This window comes from Calonectris borealis, chromosome 1 (genome assembly GCF_964195595.1).
Source record: "Calonectris borealis chromosome 1, bCalBor7.hap1.2, whole genome shotgun sequence".
Lineage (NCBI taxonomy): Eukaryota > Metazoa > Chordata > Aves > Procellariiformes > Procellariidae > Calonectris > Calonectris borealis.
Window position 1 is genome coordinate 80010864 of NC_134312.1, and position 25418 is coordinate 80036281.

Below are 25418 nucleotides of genomic sequence, written 5' to 3' on the forward strand. Positions count from 1 at the left end.
CTACGCTTCATTGTGAGCAAACTAGCTGGCTGGCACCCCAGCTCACAGGGCTAGACTGGAAAAAAGTTATATTCAGAGGTAAAATGCAACGAACTTGCTCAGATTTTTTTTTTTTTAAAAAATAAAAAATTTACAGTGGTGCTGCTCATAACACATTCTGTGGTGCTATTCTCTAAACTCTTTCTGTGTCTTGAAACATGAGAAGTAGTTATTCCCTCAGTTTAAAGACGGGAACAAAAAGAAGGCATCCAGAAGTCAAGAGCAGCAGTATCTGTGCTGATGAAGAGCCCCTATAATGCCGTGCCTAAAAGGTGAAGTTACTGGATCAAACACAGAATGTGCCCTTAGCAAATGCATTTTTAGCCTTTTCTGACCAAGCTGGTTCTGCACCTACTGAATTCCCTGAAAGCCATTAATTAGATGATAATATAAGGCTAGTGAATGAGGCAGATACAGCAGGGCAGTCAATAACCTGCTTTTAGCAAATCCAGAAATCCAAGAAAAGCATCAGCAGTGACAAATGGAATGCTATTATCACACATAGGCTATTTCAGACAAAAACATGGCCCACAAGTGGCAGTCTCAATAGGCAGTGCTAGGATTGCCAGAAAAAAGCAAATATGGTTTCTGCTCAGAGTCACTACAAATGAAAAAAATTACTTCCAAAATTCTGTCAGTTATCATGAAAACACACTTTGATTTGGTCTTACCTTGAAGCTGGCTTGCAGCAGCAAGTGGAACCATAATTCAGGCCAGTGGCTACACAGCTGCCAGACAAGGCATTATTGCCTTCCTCTCACACACTGTGCCTTTTACCAAGCGCAGAGGGCAAAGGATTACTGTCAGCCCGTGGCAAGCATGGCATTTCTCTTGCAAGGTGTTTTTCTTGGCGTCAGTTAGGAAGAGGCTGAGGTACCAGTAGGTGGGAGAACCTTTTTCTCTTTATGCATTGAGAGTATGTTTTTTCTAGCTTTCTTCCCTCTTCAGCTCAGCTACCCAGACTGAAGTGCTTGTCCTCCTGCCTTCCCCAGAGCAGGTCATCTACAGTCCAACCCCGCACCGATTAAACAGCCAATATCCTGTGCACGAGAGAGTTGTACCCCCACCCAGCAGCATTTCTTGCCAGACCTGTGGAAGTGCAGTTTTGACAATAAGAAGCACAGCACTGCAGTTCCCATTTCTTCCCTTGTCCTTCCTCTAGATTTTGTGATTTGGACTGATTTTAAGTTGCCAGCCTCTCACTGGCATTCTCCATATACTTGCCTGTCTTGTAGCTTACAGGAGTGGGGGAAGTGCAGCACTGTGTCTTATAGGTGCTTAGTTCAGCTTCTTTAAAAGTTACTCATCTAGATATTCAAAAAAGTACATCCTTAGAATAAGTCAATACCTGACTACTTCCACATATTAAAACCACTAGTTCTGCTACTACTTCACCTCACTCTTTCCCCTTTTTTTAGGACTTTAACAACTGCTCAGAGCAGCTGTTTGGAATCCCACCAAACTACCACAGCACTTAATATTAAGGGTATCTTAGTTAGGAAGTTCATTTACAGAAATATTCTCCCTGAATCAGACTGTATTCTATCCTTCATACTTAGCTAAGCATCGACACTAAAATGCAAAACTACACGCATGCAGTTCCCCGGTTTAGAAACACAGATGAAAGGAAGACGCTGAGCACATGTGTTAAGTGGCTACTTCGCTCGATCTGTTTAGTTGTGCCATATGGAAACAAACTACACACTTGCAAGCAAAAAGTGAGTGAAGACACATTTTATTTGCAAATACAGCAAAACTCAATGATTGAGGAACTCTACAAGCAAATAAAAGCGAGATCTTAAAAAGTGATATAATCTTCCCCTTTTAATGCATTACTGACGCATGTTTTCATTTAGTTCTAAGACAGTAATTTTAATAAGATTTCCCAGTTTTATATATTTCCCCACCCTCTTGGTAACTTGCAGACTTTGAGTAGTACATGTGGTTGACAGATTTGTATCAAAGATGCAAATAACTGGGGGAATATTCATGTTACTGTAAAGCTTACCTGAAAGCAAAAATTACTGCTCCTCTGTCCTCAGCAACAGCTTCCCTCTTAACAGCTAGACTGCCTGAATAAGACATCTTTGTACAGAGGGTCTTCAGTTCGATTAACTTACAAACGCTATTAAAATTCAGTAGAAACTCTAAACTTTCTATATTTTCTTTTTGGGACAATAAAAAGCACCTAACTTAATAAAAAAGCGCTTAACCACTGTTAGTAGGGTTGTACATCACTGACAGAGGCAAAGCAACTTTATCAAAAGCAGACCCAGGGAAGCAGTATCCAGGATCACCCACAGCTACCTGAGAACACGAAGAACAACTACACTTGTCAGCGAGTTGCCCAACGCAATGTGGGCAACAAAACACGTATACAAAGTGTCTTAGAACAGCAGTTCTACTGCTGGCCTCGAGAGAACATAACTGGTCTCTTCCAGTCATGTCGTATTTTTGGAAAAAAAACGAAAAGTAACGTATACAAATAGGACAGAAAATATCAATGCTTCTCAAGATGTTTCTCCTGTCCTACAGCATTGGCTAAGCAAATGTTCACATTGAGGAAATACGTGGCCACATTCACTTGAAAGCCTGGCTCGTTGCGACGCAACTTTTATATACTTATGGCCATTAGTTGCAGCCAAACCACCAAATTTTAGTACATTCTTGTTCATAGGTTGTGACTTTCATAGTTTCACTTGAGCTCTATTTTTGTATAGATCACACAGCAAGTTACTGCAGATCTGCAAAAAGAATTTGATCCAACAATTTTCTGATCCAAACAGTAGCTGCCCTTGTACAGATGAAACTGCTCCACTTGAGAACTTACGACATGGATTTAAAATTACGACATGGATTTAAAATTACGACATGGATTTAAAATAAGCTTTTTATTTTTTTGTTTTACCATTTTAAACTTGAAACTAGTATCAGCATTAACAAGCAGCACTTTGAAAACTAAGTCAAGTCATTCTTACATACGCTGACTTGTTTAGAATTGTGATAGACGAGAGGATCAAGAACAGCCATATTCTGCACTGAAAAGAATCTCTGACTACTAAAAACCTGAGAGTTTGCTTAAAAACTACTGTACTGTTAATTTTTCTCTTAACTGAACTGTTTGCAAAGATAAATCCTCTCTACTCTATTTCTAAGAAAATGCCTTTACAATTATTTGCCCACAGAAGTCATAACATTTGATTTCCCATCCCATGATACTGATTTTTCTGCTATGGTTATCCAAATGTCTACGCTTCATTTAAGAGAGGAAGAGGAGAAGACAAGGCAATTAGTCTCAACAAATGTAATATCTGTTTTGCCAGCCCTCCTCAATACAGATATTCTTTGGATTAACTTTCCAAAGGATTGTATTAAAAAGAAAGAAGTCACCAAGTATGAGAACACCTGCAATACGGAAAATAAGATGAGGGATACAAACAACTCTGATCCCTCTAAGATATAATACATTTTTTTTCTTCCTCATACTCTATTATATACTCAGGGTAAATCTGGTATTTTTCGAAGACAACAAAAATGGAGGGATTTAACTCATTATCCACACAGCTGTCATAAAACCGAAGCCCATCAACAGACTTTGTCGGGGGGCGAACATAGGCTGCATTGCCTTTAACGTAATCTCCAACCAATACACGAGCCACGAACATGATGTTTGTTTTCACTGCAGGCTGACAGTATGCATGGGAATACGAAGCATCTCTAGCAAAGTAACTTCCTAGAAAATGATAGGAAAACACGGTTATAAGGAATATGTATAAAGTGACAGCGAAAACTGAGCATCCCCTTGTTTTTCAGGAGGTATTTGACCCAACTTTCAGGTCTCCTCATACTCGGTTTACATAATACCATAGAAATTTTTACAAGAGAAAGGATTTCACCACATATTTCCATTCAGAACTTGCTATTTTAGGAGTAATTTTTAAAAAACCAAAACATCTGAAAACACTACAGGTACGTGTGTTATGATGAGAGGGATAGACGAGAAAACAGGAGGACCTTCCACAATCATACTGAGGGGATGCACGCCCTTCTTGCTCCCTGCTATGAAGACTAGCGGCCATTTCTCTGGCAAATTCAAATTATGACCTTGAGCCTTCAGCAGATCCCACCTACAGCAACAGAGGCTTTTTCAAATCCTTACATTAATTCTCTTAACACCTTGTGAAAAGACTTACCCCCGCACAAAGCAAATTCTTGTCCTCTCCAGAGGGAAGGAAGATCATAATACCAATTCCTACCTCTTTTTTTCACCCTCTATAGTAAAAGACTTCAAGACTTTGATTGTTCTACTATCAGGGGAGTCTAAGTAGACATCCAACACACAAAGTCACTGCTACGTACCCTTTCCATAGTTAGTTCCATTGCATCCACAAATTCTCCAGTCAAAGTTGTGAATGCAGATGGCTTCCACGAAGGAAATCTTGGTTCCGTGGAACAGGAGCCTTTCATGTATTTCCTTCCCTCCATTTTCCCTCTTCATCTGCTCCTTTTGCCTAACAGAAAAATGCAAAGTATATCATGTACATGTAAATATCAGCTGGATGAGATTTCCAGTCTGCTTTCTCCTCTCAGCTTGGAAGATGAGACAGACTAGCAGTATGACGAACAATTACAAGATGAGCAATACACTGATACCACTGCCCAGCAATTCTAGGTAATTTTGGCTTGCTTCAGTGAATTTTAAGTAAGCATTGACATTATTACAGGCCCCACCATACCAACCTTTTGCTCCTCTGTAGGGTCCTACTAGTTTTGCTTTAATGTCTCTTGTCCCTTCCCACCCCCAAACTCTCTGCAGGGTGGAGGTTGCACTAACCACAGAGCCTCCATGCTCCAGCAGTGGGTAAAAGCTAAAGGCAGCTTGTTCTTCATTCCGTACAACTCAAACTGCCATACAGGCGAGGCCAGTCATCCTGCAAGAGGACAGGGCTGTGCCGACATGGGCTTTCTGCTTTTTTGGCTGCACGCACCTAACATTCCCTCTCTCGCCTCTTCTGTTGTAACCATCTACCAGCCTGAGCTCCTGCCTCTCGGTGAGATCAGTGCAGCTGAGGAGACAGAGCCGGAAGGAAAGAAACTGAGCCTTCTTTCACCACTGAAGATCTTATTGATTTAGGCCAGGGTCAGACTGAGCTATGACCAGTATCAAAAGAGGAATCACAACAGAAGGCTCAACTAGTATCTCCCATCGTTATTTCACAGCATCCAGACATCCCACAGGTTTTCAGAAGCTGTTGAAGCGGACAAGACAGTAATATTCTTCAGGAGGTGATCAGCTATGAAGTAAACAGAGCCAGGGAGAGGGGAGAATCCTTCCAACTTGTAAACTGCATAAATGAACAGTTAAGAGCAATGGACTGAAATTTGTTCATTGAGAACTTGGCAATGTTAAACTCTGCCTGATTAGCTTAATTATCTCATTGGAGGAGGATAAAAGGAAAAAGTATGCACTATTACATGTTTTGAAGTGTCTTAAGTTTTGCTAGGTGGCAAGGTTTTATGAAATTATTAGCTGATAACTTCCTGGGTTCAGTCACTTCGCAGGTGAAAGTGCTTATTTGAACAGTATTTTTCTTCTCCATTAGCATTCCATAGAGTCCTTGAATACTTCCATTAAGTATCTGTGCTTTTGTTTTAAACTAGACAACTGTTCTGTGCAACAGCTTAATCTGCCACCAAATTAACCTGAACATGGCTGTTTATTGTCACTAGCACCAGCTCAAATCTGTTGGTCTCTAGCTTGGCATAAGCACCTAGAGTTCAATAGCACTGATGCAGGTGTTGAAAACCAGAAAGGAGCTCTAGAACTCAGAGATCATTAAGTTAAAGTATGAGGATTCTTTCTCAGCGAATACTGACTTCATTCAGCAAAGGTACTCAAACACGTGAAGAAGCCTTAAATAAATCTGACTGGGGAAAAAACAGAAAGGCCCAGGCACCCTTACCCTTGCAGGGTAGGTTACTGTTCAATCCTTGAGACAATACGCTATTCCACATCACTGTGGGTATCCTCATCTCAATTTTGCGTCATTTGTGTCTTTCTGTCTGTACCCCTCCCCCCATCTTCCAAGGAGTCATGCAAAGGGAACCTCCCCCCCAGGAGCATGGCATTCTCTGGAAGGCCTTAGGCACTTAATTTCACTCCTGAAACTGCCCCTCAGAAGGAAATACCAGTCACATTAAAGCACAGGTGGCAAGGTCTTTCCTTTCCTAGGAAGAAGACACAGGACACCAGCTCTTGGAGACTCCCTCCCGTTAAGGATGAGGAAACAAATACTAACCACTGAAACACTTTCCAGAGGGATGGATTCTGAATCCTCTTTATTTTAACGACATTGTAGCTTTTCATAGTCTGAAGAAACAGCTGCTTTATTCTGTTGTATTCAGAGGTTGTATTACTGATCTCCACTGCCTATAAAATATAAACCAAAGCAAAAGAAGACATGAGGCTTCAGTAAGCTGGTAAATTAGTCAGCAGCCTAATTATAGCAGATACACTTTCAGAAGGGTCCCCAAACTATACTTATGAAGGTTAATTTAATGCTTTAGATTGTGACTATGTGAATAATTAGGACAGACACTTAATATGTAAATCCACACTTTTTGTGTTTAAAAATCCATCAAGAAATGTACATTTTTCCCAAAGAAAAGTTAAGGCAAAACATAATTAAAACATGACTCAAGCTCTTCTACTTGCTTATGTCATGCATAAATTTTCTGATTTTTTCTCCAAAGAAATCTGTGTCTTTAGTTTTCTAGAATGAACACTTCTCTCCTTTAAACTAGACTGAAAATGCATGATGCTGGCAGACTGATGTCACTTGGTAATACTTTCCACGTTACCTCTGCCTAAGTCAAGTGGGGACTCAAGATGTCAAAGTGAAATGCCCAACATCCCATGTATCAAAGTTGTGTTTTAAGCGGGAAAGCTGCGGTCATCCTAGGAGGTAATATGAAATCAACGTCTTAACCTGTCAGGCAAAAGCTCCACATTTTAGAAGGCCGAGTTTAGAGAGGAGATAAAATAGGACTGATATTTCACAGCTGCATATAAATAAAGAAGTGGTTTTCTGGACACCATGTCCAGCTTGTGCATTAGATATTTACTGAAGAAGAGGCCTATCATAGGAAAGTCTTCTAAGGATTAAGAATAAAGTCACTTGCACGAGGAAGAATTATTTCTTTGAATTTATTAAAAAGCTTTTACAAGGCTGAATGAAATTTCCCATGTCTTAATACAAGAATATTTTGCAAAGCCTCTTTACAACACAAAACATAAAACAATTTGGATGGGCGAGTATTTATTATCTGCATGCTCTGTGACACCACAGCTCAAGTTGCTCACAATTATCTATAAGCTGAAAATTATGTTGCTATATTTCAGTACTACGTCTTTTATTTAGACATAAGCAATTCTCATTTAGACTACAAATATACTTTTGCTATGTTGCGTCTTTTACTGAGGAACTGTAACCTTTCTGGGTAAAACAGAGGGTCAGCCACATGGTACAAGGCTTAATCCTGTAAGAAAGGTACTTCAATTATTTTATCATATCATGGCCTCTGAGCAACAAAGCCAGTTCTCTTTTGCATAAAAACTTGTGGGATTGTCCTTATTTCCCCAAGGACGCTTCCCCTGCTAATAAAGGGTAACACCACATTGCTATTGCAGGTTGATACTTCACAGCAACGTAACTTCTTTAGCTCTTTTCATCTTCAGACCTAAAAAGGAAAATCCTAGAGAGGATAAGCATTTGCTGACTCACTATCAAGGAGTGGAGTTGCTGAGGCAGAGAAAGAATCGCTGCCCTGACAATAATTTCTATTAGCGTATGACTGTACAAGAACAGTACTCTGTGATACCAAACCTTGATCTCTGGTTAACTTAGGTTTTGGAAGCAGCATAGTTTGTGTCAGTGACAGTGACCCAACTAGAACTAATGTCTATAAAGTACACAGATAGACTCTTCACGTTGCATCAGATCCCATTCCTCTTACAGCACAGGAGTCTTCGGCATGCGTGTCAGGATTCAGCAACATGGCAGCCACACAAAGACATCCTCTGACATAAAAACACACATTCATTGCACACATTTCTCAGTTGTACATTAAATATACAATTTAAAACCCAGCATGAAGTTCCAAGACAATATCAGTTCCTTTTTTTGCCTTTAAAAAGTTTACCAACCACTAATTCCACTTTGTCTGTTAACCAAAGACAGAAGAGATCCACACCAACTTTCCAATTGGTATTACCAATTTCCATTGTGCATTTCATACTCTACTTTCTATAGAACTATGATTCTAAATGACTTACAGATTAAGATACTGCAACACTCAAAAAATAAGCAATGTTACCAAAACAGAGCTGCTCTTTTTAAGCAAAGACGACTTTCTCCCTATCTCAAATAGGCGTTCCTTTTTAAAATGGATCACTTCCAGCGCAGCAAATTTTGCCAGGATTATTTGTCAATGTCTGAAGAGAGGAAAATCCATCAAGTCGTAATTGTCAGATGTTACAATGTTATCACAAGCATGCAGAATCCCGGCCAGTCCCAATATTACCTACTGCAAAAAAACAAGCTTAGGGTCTCACAGAAATATTTAATCTAGCCCAGACTTTCACTTTTAGCGCCAACAGGTACTGTGGGCTTTGTCACTTTTTAGGTACAGAATTAACTTTTCCTTTCCTATGAAAGGCACTCAGTTTACAAGTTAAGAGATGGTTTTCCTAGGTGCCAACTCAGCAAACAAACTAAACTCTGGGAAACAAGATGATCCTTCTATTTCACGCATCCCCACAAGTACCACCAGCGATACCGTGGATCTGCACATCGCATTCCAAAGCCTCTCACACTCACCTCAGTGACTGCAGAAACACCCAAACAAATGGACTCAACTAAAACTCAGACTGAAGTTTTTCAGACAGAGTAAATAAGGGAAGCAGTTAAGTACATACAACTCTGAGACCTAAAAAGAACTGAGCTACCTGTCTTCCTGACATTCTTTTGAAAAATTTAAGCTTATGTTAATCAATTAAGCTGCTGGTAAGCCAAGGGAAGAGCTGATTAGCTATATCCTTCATTATTTTGACAGAGCTCATAATATCACAGGCCCAAATCTTCAAAAGGTCTGGCTGCTAGGTTCCCCATACAAACTCATTATTAGTTCATTCTGCAGGTGCTGGACACCTGACACTTTTACAGCCTTGAAAAATTAGGGGGTTTTGCCAATTGTGAAAAACAGCTATTTGAAGGGAGCTAATGTACAGAACAGTTGACTTAAATTTTTATCCATTGATTTTTCATCAGAACTGCATTTAGATGAATTTGCTATATACACACATGGCCAGATACTGGTGTTACATTGAGTAAGGCATAATCCAACACAAGATGGTAGTCAGGGTAAAATGAAACATTCAGCACAAAGCAGAGTAACAGAAACCAGCCCACGGAAGCTGAGACACATGATATTTCTGGTTCTCATGCCACTGCCAATGCAACTACACTAGGGAAAATAAAATTCAAAGAGCGAGAATAGCAATGGAGCTCTCTGTCAACCGAAAGTAGCCAGAAAGAATTCTGGAAATATGATATTACTTCTGTCCTGTCCCTAGTCATCAAGAAATCTGTGCCAATACAACTTGGTCAGCATCACACAAGATTTTGTGACACAGTCAACAAGGAAAACTTCTTATGCTCCACATTATGCGCTGTTCCTTAATCATGGTCAAAACCACTACAAAAAAGGACAAGTGTAACACTGAAAAGCCTTTTTTCTAGCATACTGTAGTACTTCCAGAGTCTGTGTTGCTCTGCCAGACGGACTGCTTCTTAATACCATTAGACCTAGTAATTTAAAAAACACCTGCACATTTTTGGTCTCCATAGACCAAACAGGAACATAAACTTTGGGCTGGCAGGGGTTTGGTTTGGTTTGTTGAAGAGATCACTGCAAATGTTTTTTTATATTCTTGGCTGTAGCTCTATTTCTGCCATTCCTCGAGGCCATGGTCTGTGCTCAGATCTGTGATGTATGTGTCAGTACTGGGTGACTTGAAAGAGCATATAGAGATTTCCTTTCCTAGGTCTCCAATCCAAACTTTAGCCACCAACAGCCATGATGATATTATTATTGGATGGCTTTTTAATGGGCTACATAGAAAGGGTTTGGTCTCAGCCCAGCTTCTAGTGAAGAAATTCACACTTCTCAGAAACTCCTTGCTTAACTCGTCCACCAAGTCACCAAGGTAAGCCATTTTTTCATTTTTAACAGCGAATCTTTTTGTCTTGAATTTGGTGAGTTTTGGTTTTGCATGTGGATAGATGCCTAAAATCCAGATGAAGTTGATGGGAATTTGGCACTTTTTTCAGGAGCTCTTGGGAGATCACCTAGATCTTTAGCACACCCACCCAAGAAGTCACTCCTGTCACTTTTTAGGATCTACCCAGTTACAATTGCTTCAGTTAAGCAGCATTCTTCTTTGAATTGTGCCTTTCCATCAGAATTACAAGGGGGAAAAAAAAAAAAGAAAAAAAAAGAGATAAGTACCTTGTATCCCAAGTCAGGTAGTGCAGATTGATCCCAGTGGGTAGGACAGGCTTGATTTGGAATAGAAGAATCCTTCTGGCTGTTTGCAAACAGACAGAAAATGAGGTGTTAGTAGTTCTAGTCCTGCTCTGAACATTCAAATTGGCATCATCCCCTTTGGCCAATTCCTACATTTAAAAACAAACAAAATAAGCCACAAAGAAACTGGGAAATGGCCTCATTCTGTGAGCTGGGCTTTGCATGCTGTCATTCAATTGTCACGGTCCTCTTTCACCTGCTTCTTTAAGAAACAACTGTCCATCACGAGTCCTGTGGATGTGGTACCTGGAGTTACACGTACCCCAGAAACCAGGGGATGCACCAAGCCGACAGTTTGTGGTATAGCTTCTGTTCAGACAAATGGATATGTTTTCTTCTAGCAACAGCTGTGTTCTTTGCACAATTACTGCCAACACTGGCAGCCATTTTGCCTTACAATTATTTCTGAAATACGAATTAAAAAAAAAAACAACTTAAAGAGCATTATTTACCCTTTCTTTATCTTCTGCACATCTTCAGAAGACACAAACTTTGGTCGCCTGCAGACCTGTCTTCGAGTTTTAAAAGACACGTTTGTCTGGATCATTTCTTGAGGAGAAAAAGAGAAGGAAAACGAAAGAGTCATGACTAAGTCTACAAGATAGGGTCATTAATTAATGACAGTCATTTATTAATGAAAAGTCCATATTCATTATCAATGCTATCTGCTGAAGAATAGTTGCACAAAGCCTATGTAAGCTTCTTGTCCTTCCTGTAACTCTGTTATTTAACTTATGCCTATCTTGCTTGCTCCCTTAAATCATTCATGCTCTTTAAATGTTGCTCCAGCAGCACAGAAAGATGCCCGATTTTTCATTTTTACCATCCGCAGTTAACTCACTTTACTTAAGTTTTACTATGACTTTATGTGAAGACTACGAATCTTTTTATTTCTGGTCCAATGTGAGTCTAGATAGTGTCAAGGAATAAGGGGGAAGGTTACTTTTGTAAGGAATGTCCTCTGGGCCGTTGCTACCTCACTTCCTCTTCCAATGAGTAAATTTAAAAGTGTTAGTAACAGAAGTCATAACTTCTAAAAGCTGGGATAGCTTGCAAGTTAGTCTGTGTAAAGCACTGCATAGTTGTAAATGAGAACCTTTAAAATGAGTACCTTTAAAACTGAGCTGGTAATGCTGCAAGCCAGCCTGGAAAGATATGGTGGCATCTGGATCTGCTAGATACAAATTCTCAATAATATCAGAAGATGGCGATTTCACACTATCCCCTTCTCCCTTTGCCGGGAGGAAAGAAAAAAAAGAAAGAGAAGAGTAATGAGTAAACACAGTCAGGACTAAACCCTGGATAACTAGTTGGGGTAGAGGGAAAGAAGAGACAAAGAGTAGGATGAAGATGAATCTACCCAGAACTATCGTGGCCTACAGTGCCATTACCAAACACTCATAACATACGCACAAATACATAATTAGTAATGATGGACACATGTATCTCATTTAAATTTCTGTTTGGGCTGGGATAGAGTTAATTTTCTTTATAGTAGCTAGTATGGGGTTGTGTTTTGGATTTGTACTGGAAACAGTGTTGATAACACAGGGATGTTTTCGTTACTGCTGAGCACCACTTACACAGCGTCAAGGCCTTTTCTGCTCCTCACCCCACCAGCGAGTAGGCTGGGGGTGCACAAGAAGTTAGGAGAGGACACAGCCGGGACAGCTGACCCCAACTGACCAAAGGGATATTCCATACCATATGACGTCATGCTCAGCATATAAAGCTGGGGGAAGAAGAAGGAGGGGGGGGATGTTCGGAGTGATGGCGTTTGTCTTCCCAAGCAACTGTTATGCGTGATGGAGCCCTGCTGTCCTGGAGATGGCTGAACACCTGCCTGCCGATGGGAAGCAGTGAATGAATTCCTTGTTTTGCTTTGCTTGCGTGTGCGGCTTTTGCTTTACTTATTAAACTGTCTTTATCTCAACCCACGAGTTTTCTCACTTTTACCCTTCTGATTCCCTCCCCCATCTCACTGTGGGGGACTGAGCAAGCGGCTCTGTGGGGTTTAGTTGCTGGCCGGGTGTGACAGATGCACTCGACTCCTTGACCAAACTAGTGTTAGTTTGGTTCAGGCTCCAAAGGAAGTAAAGGCCTAGGCCATGACCGGGCCATGAACTTCTCTAGTTCCAAGCTGTTCTCTGAAAACCCACACAGGAACAGGGTGACATGGTGAGCATTGATGCGTATGAGCTTGGAAACTGGAACACCGATCATGCGATTAACACATGAATAGCAGGTGGTTCTTCCAAGACTAATTTGTCAAGGAACAAAGAAAGTTGTGGGTACAAGGAGTCTCATGCTTACCTTTTCCACTGCATGTAATTTGACTATGAGCCAACCACTTTATTCCATAAATGTGACAGCCTGAGTGAGCTTTTTTTGAGCTCTCCCTGCTAAGGAGCAGGCTGCACAGCAGTGATCTGCCCTTGAGCTGGGACACCTCTCAAGGTTACTCCTTGAGGCTGAGACACCCCTCACCAACTGCAGATCTTTGGTACACGACCAATATTGTGCATAACCTGGTATTACAGCGTACTAAGATTTTGTATTGGTAACTTTGAATTATTATTATATTCTCTGTGCAGTAAGTAATAGAGTGAACCTTGCCATCGGACTTTGTTAAGTCTCACTTTTACAACATCCTACTTCAATAAAACTACTTTTGCTGCTACCTTTGGCGGTTGTTCTTTAAACGGTCTAAAATCTCCCCCGCGACAAACTGGCATAGCCAGCAGATTGTAAGTCTGCTCCGTGACACCGGGGTTAAACCACAATGCAAGTATAATTTGCTAGTGTACAAAACAATGTAAAATATGAGGATATGCTGATGGAGATGCTTTCTATTTAAGCTGCTTTCTGAAATCAAGGCCCACCATTGCCAGAGCCACTATATCCATTATCTTTCCTTTCCTACTTTTCCACGTCCCTGGATCACCTTTGTGTTCTGCCTTTTGTGCAGCTATACTGCAAACCAGACGGGGAAAACTCATCTGCCTTGGGGGAAGGAGAGACCCCTTATTTATTTCTTTTCCTGCATTTTTCAGATAGATCACTCTCTCACCAAGGAGGATTGGACCACCCAAGGAAAAAGGTAACAGAGCAATCCTTGCATGTCCAAGAGAGAAGAGAGGTAAGACTACTTCCTGAATAATTTAAAAGGCAATATATCTCAAGGACAGTGTGTATACATGTTAAATCTGCGTAGAAGCCATGGACAGCTCCAAAAGGGAATCTGACTAGAGAAGCTGGCATGCATCATCAAAACCAGTCTGATTAACACAAGCTGAAAAAAAGGGAGTTTTGCTTTCCTGCGTTTGCCAACACGGTCTTTGTCAGGAAAGTAGTTGTAACAAATCATTCAGACACAAAAGACAGACAATTGTTCATACTGAACCTCACTGCAAGGAGATAAGGCGTGTTCCCTCCCCTCCAGCCTGTCACCATTTTATCACATCTGTTATGAACATCTGTAGCTTCACTGCCTGCCTTGACACTGTAAAATTCAAGCATAAGTATTTACTTAATTAACCTTCCTGAGTAAAGGGGAGCAGGGGGAAGAGACTCCACACATTTCTTCAGAAGTGAATCAAAGCACAGGATGTGGACTCACCTGTTCTCCATATTCAATCCACTGGCCCTGGTCATTCTTCCAATACCAAATCCACTGCGTGGTGAGTGCAAATGTGGGTTTTGTGACTGATGATGGTGTAGAGAGGCGTCGAAGCGAATAAGAACAGCAGGTCATTGTCTGGAAATTAATGCTCTTATCTAGTATGCTGTAAGGACAAATTCAGGTTTATTACAGTTAACAGTATATATTTTATCCTCTAATCCCCAGCTTAAGCTGGTACAATTTTCTTTAATATAATGCGACTGCCTGAACTTAATTAGGCCCGAAATAAGTGTATTTCCCACAGCATGCATGGCAGCTCTGAAAACTGCTTCCAATCTTCAGAAGCAAACTATGGCCTGTGAGACACTGAATGCCACCTCAATCGCTAGCCCGATGTTGCGCTGCCAGCTTTACAGACAGCCTGGGACTACATGTACAGTGTGGCAAAAGGTACTTCTGCAATAAATAAGCATGGTTACAGTTTTTCCTCAGTACAAGAATAGAAGTTGGTAAGTACGTGACTGAGTTTGCCAGCAAACACCTGCAGCTTATCAACTTTGTTCTTTTTCTGCGGCTACAGAGGATGCAATCACAGCTGTGAGTTCTGTAAATAGCATTCATCACTGGAGCCACATGGGCTTTTACTCCTGGGAGGCTTGAAAAATTAACTCTCAGGCAGAAAGACTTTCAAAGCAGCCTCCTGTTGGGAATCTTGCTTGTGATTTGCACCATCCAGCAGCCTAGTCAAGCTGCAAATCAAAAGCATCTGCTGTCTGAAGACGCATGGGCCAAAATGACTATACAATTTTACTGAGGCCAAACTTGGGGTCCCCTATGAATCCAGGTGGCTTACAGTGGCGCTTTCAGAAAGGAGTTAAAGGGAAAATGCACTTTGTTTTTTAAAAAAAAAAAACACAACCAAAAAAACCCCAACAACAACAAAAGAAAAAGGCTGCTTACACAAAGGGCATTTCATAAAATTCCTCTAGGCACATTATAGATATTATTATATTATTATTATTATAGATACTAGCTGCATTAGGAAAAGAATAGCCATAAAGAAGGACTAGCTCCGAATGGTTGTTAAAAGGCCAAACTTAATTATTATAAATAAATTATGATTCATTATCTGAAATACTAATATTCTAAGCACTAAATTCCACCCACCTCTTTTTACCCTGTATAGAGTTTTAAATGCAAGATATTGTTGTGTTATTTTTAGCAGACAAAAATCGGGCGATATTTCCATGCAATCACTTTTACTTTTCTTTTTAAAAAGAAAAATTCTTGTTTGTACATCCTCCCAGATTCTGAGAAGCTCAGTAATCAGAAGTTATGGAAGTCAGACATCTTTAGAAAGAAAACAACAGTTTTTCCTTAGGGGGTCAACTACAGTACTCTAAGCAAGCAGTCCGGCATCATCATACCTGCTGGTTTTTGGGTCACAATAGGCCTTTTCAATTTCCTCCATCATGGAAAGGTCATTCCAGGTGATCCCGTTATATACTTGCCATCGATATGGCAAATGGTAATGAACGAAGCTGCATTTATCTGTAATGAGATCAGACATAGTCAAGAGCTCTGCAATCATAACAGAGAGCAAGACAAGAAAACAAAAAAATTTTTTACACTCTGGCTTTATCTCCTGGGCTTTGGTATGAGCAATAAAAACAGAGTGCTGAAAATAGAAATATGTTTGAACAATAGGGGTGTGTGTTTCTCCAGTCTTATCTAGGAAAGCAACATAAGCTCTCATACTGCCAAATATATTTCAAAGAAACCACAACCTTCCCTTTGCTGAGACAGGACATCGGCAGCTGGGAGAGCAGTGCCACGGATAGGGAGTGTGTGTCTATGTGTCACACCACCATGTTTCTCAGCTGTAAAAAATCTAGTCTACACATCACATAAGCACCCCGATATATTTGGTTCTCTCTTTCCCTTAGTCCCTTAGAGCTATGCGGCGTTTACCAAGGCCTGAATGTTTTTTTTAGGCCCAGCCCAACAAATGAGGCAGCATAAAGGACTGCAATGCTCCACAGAACATCCCCCAAGAGGGACCCTGCACTCACCCCTGAACAGGTAGCACACTGCCCTACTAACAAGACTGCTAGGCACTGTTGGAATTGTTGCTTCGCTTCTCAGAAAATGGGAAGCAGCTACTTGTAACCGCCTTGCATGCAAGACCTGCAGCAGTGTTATATACCCTTCACACAGGCAGAGGAAGACTTCTGGGGTTTTTTTAAATCATCTATGTTTTCAATGCATGTATGTCTGCATGTTTGAGTTCGGACCTGCTTAACACCCCTGCATGAGTGCCTGCTGCTGGGTACAGGCAGAGGCTGACCTCCAGGCCTCCCTGCTGGGGGAAGCCGATGTACACTCCGCATCCCAGTATGGACCAAACCTCTTATTTACAACTTTTGAGCCAAACATGGCATGGCAAAGCACACTAACTCTCCAACTGTTATTTGAGTTTAGCTATTTGGTGGTCATAGTACAGCTGCTTTGAGCCTGACCTCCACAGCTAGTACACCATTCACATTATGCAGGCCCAAAAGTTCATAAACTCAAGCCTCGAGCCTGGTCCTAACGAAGCAGAGAGCCTGAGAAATGTGGTACAAGGCTGGAGTAGCTGCTGCACAGACAGAGCCAAAAGGAGTTTCACCATTCCTGACTCCTGATGTATCTGACCACAGAACATATGGAAACTAACCCCAGTTATGAAGACAACAGTGTCATTCACTCCTTTCTTCCTTCTTTTTGTTAACAGGGCTGTCTTGAAAGCACTGTGCTTAAATTAACTTGAAAAGCTGTAGACAAAAACACACTTGGTCTCTCTTGGCCAGATTTCATTTCTATGATCCATAAAATACCCATAAAAGAGATAATTTATTTTTAAAGTACTGTCTCGCTTCAAAGTAATGAAGAGGTATTATCAAGCCCTAAAGTAACTTACTCATCTGCCTCTCAGAAAAGGAGCTTCTGACAGAAGAACTGCATCTTTACCAGAACACAAACCCGCTACAGAAATGCTAAATACACACAAACATCTAAGACCAAACAGTTATCAGGCAACTTATTGTCCACATCCTAAGCGAAAGCAAACACAATCTGATCTAATTTCAGTGGATCTTTTACCAAGACCAGGAGGTCAGAAAAGGAGTAGTCCTTTAGAAAGTGGCTGGACAAGTTCACTGAAAGAAAATCTCATGGTACCTCCTTACAACCAAGGAAGAGCCTAACCTGGGGGTTAGGTGACTGTTCAGGGACAGCCCCCAAATATAATTGTTTATATTTATATTTTCCCCCAGACCCCTGTTATTGGCCACTGCCAGATAGGACAATTGACTTGATTTATCTTTAGCTTAGCTGGTACAACTATTATGTTTTCTTAAGATGTTGTAAAACCTCAGATCACTTTTTAAAGGACTTAATGGGGAAGAATATGGCTGTTATCTGATGTACATGGGATACATCAGGAATAAAGGATGACATATTGTCAGCAGTTGTCAATGATGGCAGCATAAGGCCAGCTCTTAAATTGATCTAATTAGTTACAGAAAGTGTAACATTTAACACTTGAAGGCTTTTTGCCACAGAAGCATACCCAAAGCCTGTCCCCATCAACAGGGCAGAAATGGGCCATAGATGGATCATCTAGAGGAGAAAGGGTTCAAGTCTATCCACTTGACTTTCCTCTGATTATGTCTGTAATTCTGACAATATTTATTAGTGACTTGGAAACTAAGCGAATGAGTGAGAAGGCACAATCGCCACTGCCACGCCATATGCCGCCACCAGTCCGAGCCATTGAGCGGGGAGTGCCTCTGCAGACGCTGCTCTCTGAAGACAACATTACTTTTTCTAAAGCTTACCTTTATGTTTGCAGTACCTCCAGACATAGAACACGCATAGCTCATCACACTTCTTTTCTTTGTTGTCCTTCGAAGCTTTAGCAGAGGAATTGTCTTTTTTATCTACAGGAAAGAACACATCAGTCCTTATTTGCCCTGCCAAAATACAACTCTAAGAGAAAGACATTGCAATTATTATTTCATCCCAGAAGTAAGACAGAGTTGACTGCAGTAGCCAAGTCCAGCGCTTTCAGGATCTGACTATCCCCCGTAGAGCCCACTGTATGAGTTAGGGCTTTGTGACTGACCCATAAACCCTGCAATGGAAGAAGGCTCAGGGGAGAAGGGCAAGGGCGATGTGCCCACGAAGCTCAGAGAGTAACGCAGGGTGTGACTGACCACGGCTGTTGCAAAGAAGCTGACTTTGTCTCAACACAAAGGGGACCAGAGGGTGGCCTTTGTTGTAGATAACTGGCTATGTCAGCTGAGTGGAGCAACTGGTGGTATAAACGTTCCTCCCTGAGTTAGCCAGAGCAGCACAGGGGGAGCGAATACAGGGCTCAGCCAACATAGCAGTATAAAAACTAAACAATTAACAAAAGAATTTCGAGGAGAGAAATGGGCTTGAGCTGGTTTCAACCCACGTATTCCTTCCCAGGAACTGGGGACACCCAGCGTCGTGACGGTGAGCATATTATACAGACCCGTAATGGGAATCACATTAGTATTGGGATTGAACTGTGTATTGCAATTGCTATGTTTTGGTAAGAGTAACTTAACATTTGTATTGTGTTTTCAGTGTATTTTGCACCACTCTGCTATATCAAAAATCTCATTGTACTGGGCTTGGCTATGATAGAGTTAATTTTCTTCATAGCAGCTTGTATGATACTGTGTTTTATATTTTTGACCAAAACAATGCTGATAACACACTGAAGCCCTAGATTTTGCTGAACAGTGTTTGCACAGCATCAAGGTCTTCTCTGTTTCTCACTCTGCCCTCCCAGTGAATAGGTTGGGAGGGGACAAAACTGGCCAGAGGACCCAAACTAACCAAAGAAATAGTCCATACCATATAACATTTTGCTCAGCAATAAAAGGGAAAAGAGGGAGTTTTAAGAGGGTTGCCATCTTTTGCTCAGGAACTGGCTGGGCATCAGCCTGTCCATGGGAGGTGGTGAGTGATTCCCTTTGCATCACTTGTTTTGCTTTGTTTTCGTCTTTCCTCTTCCAGTTACCTTTGCTTTTTTTTTCCCCCCCTTCATCTTGACCCCCAAATTTTCTTGCTTTTATTCTTTTTTTCCTCTTCCCCTGTCCCACTGAGGGTGGGAGTGCCTGTGTAGTGCCTATCTGCCCACCACGGTTAACCCACAACACCCATGTAACGTCAACTACCTTCAAGTAAGTAAATTTGATATTAAACATTACACCCTCCATGTGTGGAATATCTAAAAGAACCTGTTCAGAGAGTATTGGACTCTGACAAGCTTTAAAGCCAAGGCCCTTCTGCCCAGGAGGACAGGAGATTTATGAATTCCTATTCACTCACTGGAAGGTATATCAAGACAACTGCTCTACTGACAAAGCTATATCCACTTCCTGGGGACAGAAGGCAAGGAAAGATATCACACGCACAGATACAACTCTGTCTCCTTCCCAGGAAGGAAGTAATATGTCCAGAAGAGTACAGAGATCCCAGACTACTCCCCATTGTGCTGCACAATGCTTGGGCAGAAATCTCAACACTCCTCCACAGGCCGTCCGGTACTATGGCTTTCAGCATACGGTAGGGTAAATACATAAGCTGCACTCCGACCACCACAGGGAGTTGTAGGGCTGTGTGAAACCAAATTCCAATGAGAACCACTGATCTCCAGACTGGAGGCTTAGAAATAACCCATACCTTCGTCTTTACCTCCAGCTTCTGTTGGCAACTGGTGTTGGCTCTGACCAAGTACATTGTTACTGGGACCTGCATGAGAGGACTGAATGAACAGTACTGCTGGACCAGAACCTCAGCTAGCTGGCAACATCCCAATTTGTGTGTTGAGGATTATGTCCATCAAACATATAATTTTCCACCGGCACTCCACTGCTGATATAACAGATCAGCAGCAACAGTTATAAATCCCAGCTAGTCACAGTTATCAGCAGCCACTCAATAGCAATTTTGCATGCAGTAATTTAGGCAACAGTAATGCAGCTCTCCCTCCCACACGACTCAGCCATGACTTAGTCCATTCCTGAAAGCAGATCAATGGCAGGAGCGAAAAAAAAAATGTACATGTTGTAAGAGAGTAAATAGGAAAGCTGATTCCACACGGAAGCAGTTGGTACTTATCTAGATATTTACCTTCTGAAGGTGGTGTATGCAGTGTGGAGCCTACTGTTTGCAAAGGCACCCTCAGTTCTTTACTCCTTACAGCTGCTGGCTTTTTCAATAAATTTTCTCTTGGTTTGTAGTTGTGTACTGAAAACACAGGAAGGATGATGGTGTTTAGCTGTGAGGTAAGGCAAGAACGGCTTCTACCTCTATCAAACTCAGAATCCTATTTAAACTCAGTGTTTCTTACAACTTACTTTTCCCCTTCCTCTGTTCCTTGTTGAGTTCCATATGCTTGTGATCATATATAGACTGGATGTTTGAAACTATGTTCGCATCAATGCCTCCGGTTTCCAACACTCTCAATGCGTGGATATCCAAGAGGTTATGAGACTTCTTGCACGGAAAAAATCTACATTCCCCTCGGATAAAGTGTCGACAAATATGAAGCTTGTCGCAGTTGTTTTGCTGGATGCAGGTACCATCCTTTGAGTTGTAAGATGGGCAGACCTACAAGTGGGGAGGACAGATACAATATGAAATGGAAAAGCACATTAGAATCAGGAATTTTTGTCTTTGTTCTATAGGCATGCAGCTTTAACAGCAGAAAAACTGTGACTAAAAAGCACGTGTTCATTGTGACTTCTTTAATCCAGGCAGATTTCTTGCATGGAAAAGCAGGCATTTTCAGCCGACTCATGCATTTTCAGTTTTGAAGTTGTGCAGAGTTTTTTCCCAAGAAAAAGAAAAGCCAATCCAACAAGCATTCATTTTTGGCACTCTGAAGCAAGACAGTTACATAACAACTGACTGTTTTACAGTTATTCTATTACAAAGCAAAACAAAATAAAACAACCAAAACAAAACAACCAAAACAAAACCATAACAAAGAACAAGTGTCTCCATAAAAACATATATACTGTGTCAAATGAGGTATTATTTCATGGAGCTGAAACTGCATTTGCACTTCCTATTTGTAAAGCTTATTCTGCACTCAAGACTTGAGCATCTAAAAATGATAAGAAGAATGCTTTGAGATTAGAGTACATACGGAAAAAGCAACGCACTTCTTTACTCCTCTGCTCACCAAAAAAGAGAATGCAGTGAATTGTACCCAGGGAACAAGTCACACACCAAAACCTCATACTGCCCACCAAGCACCACAGCAACACTTCCGCTCCTGCAGCCCAGAGGAGCAGCCCGTACAAGAAGGCTGCTTTGAGGAGGACACACAGCTGTCTGGCAGACAGCCACAACATCACAGCAGAACTGTCACAGATCTCCTCCCAACCCCTGTTCCAAGCAACAGAGATAGTTGTTATGCTGTGTTGCAACTGAATATATATAGATTTATATCTCAACTAGGGAATCAGATTGCTGGGATGGCAGTGTTTAAAAGACTGAAAAATACGGCCAGTTTCAACTGCTAAACAACTCTTTACTGGATCCATATTCATTAACAATACCCACTGCCAAAGGCGAGTTCCTCATCGCCATCAGTATCATGTACAGAACAATTAGCCTTCACAAACTTACTCTAAATTAGGTGAGAGCATACAAAACCACAGAACTGATGTAATTTCACTGAGCATTGATGGCTACTGTCCTTGATGGTTCTTAGCCCCTAAGGGAAGCAGAAACCAAAGGGGGTTGTCTTCTTTTTTCCCCATCTTCCTTCTGTCACTGTGGATGCTTTATGCTTTTCTACCCCCAACACCCCAAAGAATGCTCTTGTTTGCTTCTGACATCTTATTTTTGGGATCTGGACTTGTTCTGGTTTTGCTTGTTCTGCTTTGGTGTGTTCTGCTTCCATCACATACCCTTCCTGCCTGCTCTGCAGGATTTTAGTTTTACCAGATATCTTGCAGATTTTACTTCTACATGTTTTCCTGCACCCTGCTTGTGCAACTATATCACAGCTTGCCATTTACCCCCTTGCAATTATGGCTATTATTTATATATTTAAGCTCAGCCACATCACAAAACGCTATCAGTGGTGTTACAATCTGTTGGGTGCCCATGCAATGTGCTGGCAGCAGGGGCGGCCTCTGTGAGAAGAAGCCAGGGGCTGCCCCACGCTGGACACAGCTGGCTCCAACAGACCCACTGCAGGACACAGCTGAGCCCATCAGCCAAGCTGGTGGCACCTCTGGGAAAACATATTTAGGAAAGGGCAAAATGCTGCATGGTAGCAAGGGGGGTGATGGGGAAAGTGTGAAAAACAGCCATGCAGACACCAAGGTGAGAAGAAGGAAGGGGAGGAGGTGCTCCAGGTGCCCAAGCAGAGATCCCCCTGCAGGGCCACCTATAGGTGGTTGCCCACGACTGTGTCTAGATGGCTTCTGAATATCTCCAAGGGGGGAGACTCCACTGGGCAACCTGTGCCAGTGCTCAGTCACCCTCACAGTAAAAAAGCATTTCCTGATGTTCAGAGGGAATCTCCTGTGTTTCAGCTTGTGCCCATCACCTTTGGTCCTGGGCATCACTGAAAAGAGCCTGCCTCTGTCCTCTTTACACCCTCCCCTTCAGGGGAGGTAAACATTGATGAGATCCCCGAGCCTCCACTTTACCGGGTCCTGCACTTCGGCCACAACAACCCCAGGCAACGCTACAGGCTTGGGGAAGAGTGGCTGGAAAGCTGCCCAGAGGAAAAGGACCTGGGGGTACTGGCTGACAGCCGGCTGAACATGAGCCGGCAGTGTGCTCAGGTGGCCAAGAAGGCCAACAGCATCCTGGCCTGTATCAGAAATAGTGTGGCCAGCAGGAGCAGGGAGGTGATCGTGCCCCTGTACTCGGCACTGGTGAGGCCGCACCTCGAATCCTGTGTTCAGTTTTGGGCCCCTCACTACAAGAAGGACATGGAGGTGCTGGAGCGTGTCCAGAGGAGGGCAACGAAGCTGGTGAAGGGCCTGGAGCACAAGCCTTATGAGGAGCGGCTGAGGGAACTGGGGTTGTTTAGCCTGGAGAAGAGGAGGCTGAGGGGAGACCTCATCGCGCTCTACAACTACCTGGAAGGAGGTTGTAGCGAAGTGGGTGTTGGTCTCTTCTCCCAAGTAACTAGCGATAGGACAAGAGGAAATGGCCTCAGGTTGCACCAAGGGAGGTTTAGATTGAACATTAGGAGAAATTTCTTTACTGAAAGAGTGGTCAGGCCTTGGAACAGGCTGCCCAGGGAAGTGGTGGAGTCACCATCCCTGGAGGTATTTAAAAGACGTGTAGATGAGGCCCTTAGGGACATGGTGTAGTGGGCATGGTGGTATTGGGTTGACGGTTGGACTCGATGATCTTAGAGGTCTTTTCCAACCTGTATGATTCTATGATTCTATAAATAGACCAGCTCTCTCAGCCTGTTCTCATGTGAGAGATGCTCCAGTCCCTTCATCATGTTAGTGGCGCTTCGTTGAACTCCTCTTCCAGTAGCTCCATCGTTCTCTTAGACTGGGAAAATAAATTTTGGACAATGAATTTTGGACGTATTTTCAGCTAATGTAGCGGACCACTACGGAAGACATTATAATGAGGAGATAGCGACTTCTAGCAAATCTAGGCAGTTTACCTGTAGGCCTTGGTTGCAGAGGCCCATACATTATCATTAGTGACAGTCACATAATGTGAGCACATACCATGCCATTAGCACGGACTGCCTTTAACAATACAACCTGTACATACTGTTTGTAAGAGCTTGTTCCTATAGAGATGCATAGGAGCATAATGCTCTCAATGAACTTCCCTGTACTATTTAGAACATTCAGTTTTGTACAGATAGAAGACCAATAGCTTTGGGGTTTTTTGATTTTTGTTTTCTTTTCTTTTTTTTCCAGAAAAAAAACTATAAAGAAGAAAAGCAAGGGTGCTGAACCTCACCATGGATGGGAATTCTGCACAGCAAGCCATGGTCCTACCAGGGAGGTCTGTCTGATGCTGTATTGTCATTGGTTGCCATGACATCAGAAGGGACACATAAGATTTCTTCTCATTATAACCTTTAGTAGTAACCAGCTATTTATCTTAAGCATCATGTGCCTTTCTTAGTGAGATCCAAAAACACCAGCACCTGCCAATGCAAAGCAATTATTCACCTACTCCAGAATTTTGGGTAAGTCCCTTCATTTTCCTCTCCTTCATTTCCCCAACTTTGTCTGAGGGGAATGCAGAAAGGCTTGTCATCTACAGAGCACTCTATGTATCACGAACATATGCAAACGCTAGGTAATGACAAACAGTCTTGTGGGAGATGCTTTGCAACTTTAGTCACTACAGAACTCAAATCTTACACCACTGTCAAGGGATGGTCTCCCTCAGTTGAAGAATGTCGCTGTATTTTGAGGGCCTGATACCACTCAAAGTGTTACCTTCATCTAAAATGTACATGCCTCATCTGAGTGCCTACCTAACAAGAAATGTAAGTTAAGGCTTTAAACATGCAATTTGTTTTTCCACCAAGTGGAGACAACTGTTCAAGTTACTGAGCTGGAAACAAACAGTTAGTCCAAAATCCACCAGAGACAGACAATCAAGCACAAAATAAGGGCTGTAATATAAACTTATACACAGTAGTCCCTTGGTTCAAAGGAGTAATATAGTTCTCTGCATATTTCTAGAAAAACTTAAAATCGCTGCTTTCTTAATAGGTCTTTCCCCAACCCAATCTTTCCCCCTTAACTTCAACATCCTCCCCTTTCTAGAAACTTTCTCCTCCAGGAATACTGCTAATCAAAACCAGAAGCAGAGCGGTTTGTCACACAACCTGAAGCTGGTTTAAGAACTACCAAAAAAAGCATAAGGCTTACGTCAGACACCAGTTTTGGGGGCCAGAGCATAGGAATTGCCTTCATGCTTTTGTGCTTGCGTCTTCCTGCGCAAGAGAGTAGGAAAAAAAAGCAACTAAAATACAGAATCGGGTAAAAGGTGAGAGAGTACTAAAAACACA

At 42.0% G+C, this 25418-nt stretch overlaps 1 protein-coding gene and 1 long non-coding RNA gene across 5 annotated transcripts in view; one reads left to right on the forward strand and one right to left on the reverse strand.

Moving 5' to 3' along the window:
- Positions 1-1758: 1758 nt before the first annotated feature.
- The window catches only part of LOC142087738 (protein mono-ADP-ribosyltransferase PARP12-like), a 30044-nt gene continuing 6384 nt past the window's right edge, over positions 1759-25418 (reverse strand). The window contains exons 3-14 of one of the 4 annotated variants that reach the window (XM_075162307.1): positions 20746-20998; positions 20519-20635; positions 20069-20137; positions 18187-18288; positions 15736-15859; positions 14306-14471; positions 11798-11918; positions 11139-11235; positions 10609-10687; positions 6339-6469; positions 4399-4550; positions 1759-3772 (exon numbers count right to left, since the gene is read on the reverse strand). In XM_075162307.1, the coding sequence (XP_075018408.1) occupies positions 3492-3772; positions 4399-4550; positions 6339-6469; positions 10609-10687; positions 11139-11235; positions 11798-11918; positions 14306-14471; positions 15736-15859; positions 18187-18288; positions 20069-20137; positions 20519-20635; positions 20746-20998 (1692 nt within the window). In that variant the 3' untranslated portion in view covers positions 1759-3491. The other 3 variants (XM_075162315.1, XM_075162325.1, XM_075162334.1) reach the window with 3 other exon arrangements.
- LOC142087763 (uncharacterized) lies at positions 6945-13859 on the forward strand. Its single transcript, XR_012675585.1, has 3 exons — positions 6945-7004; positions 10145-10306; positions 13740-13859. It is a non-coding gene; the product is annotated as an uncharacterized LOC142087763 (long non-coding RNA).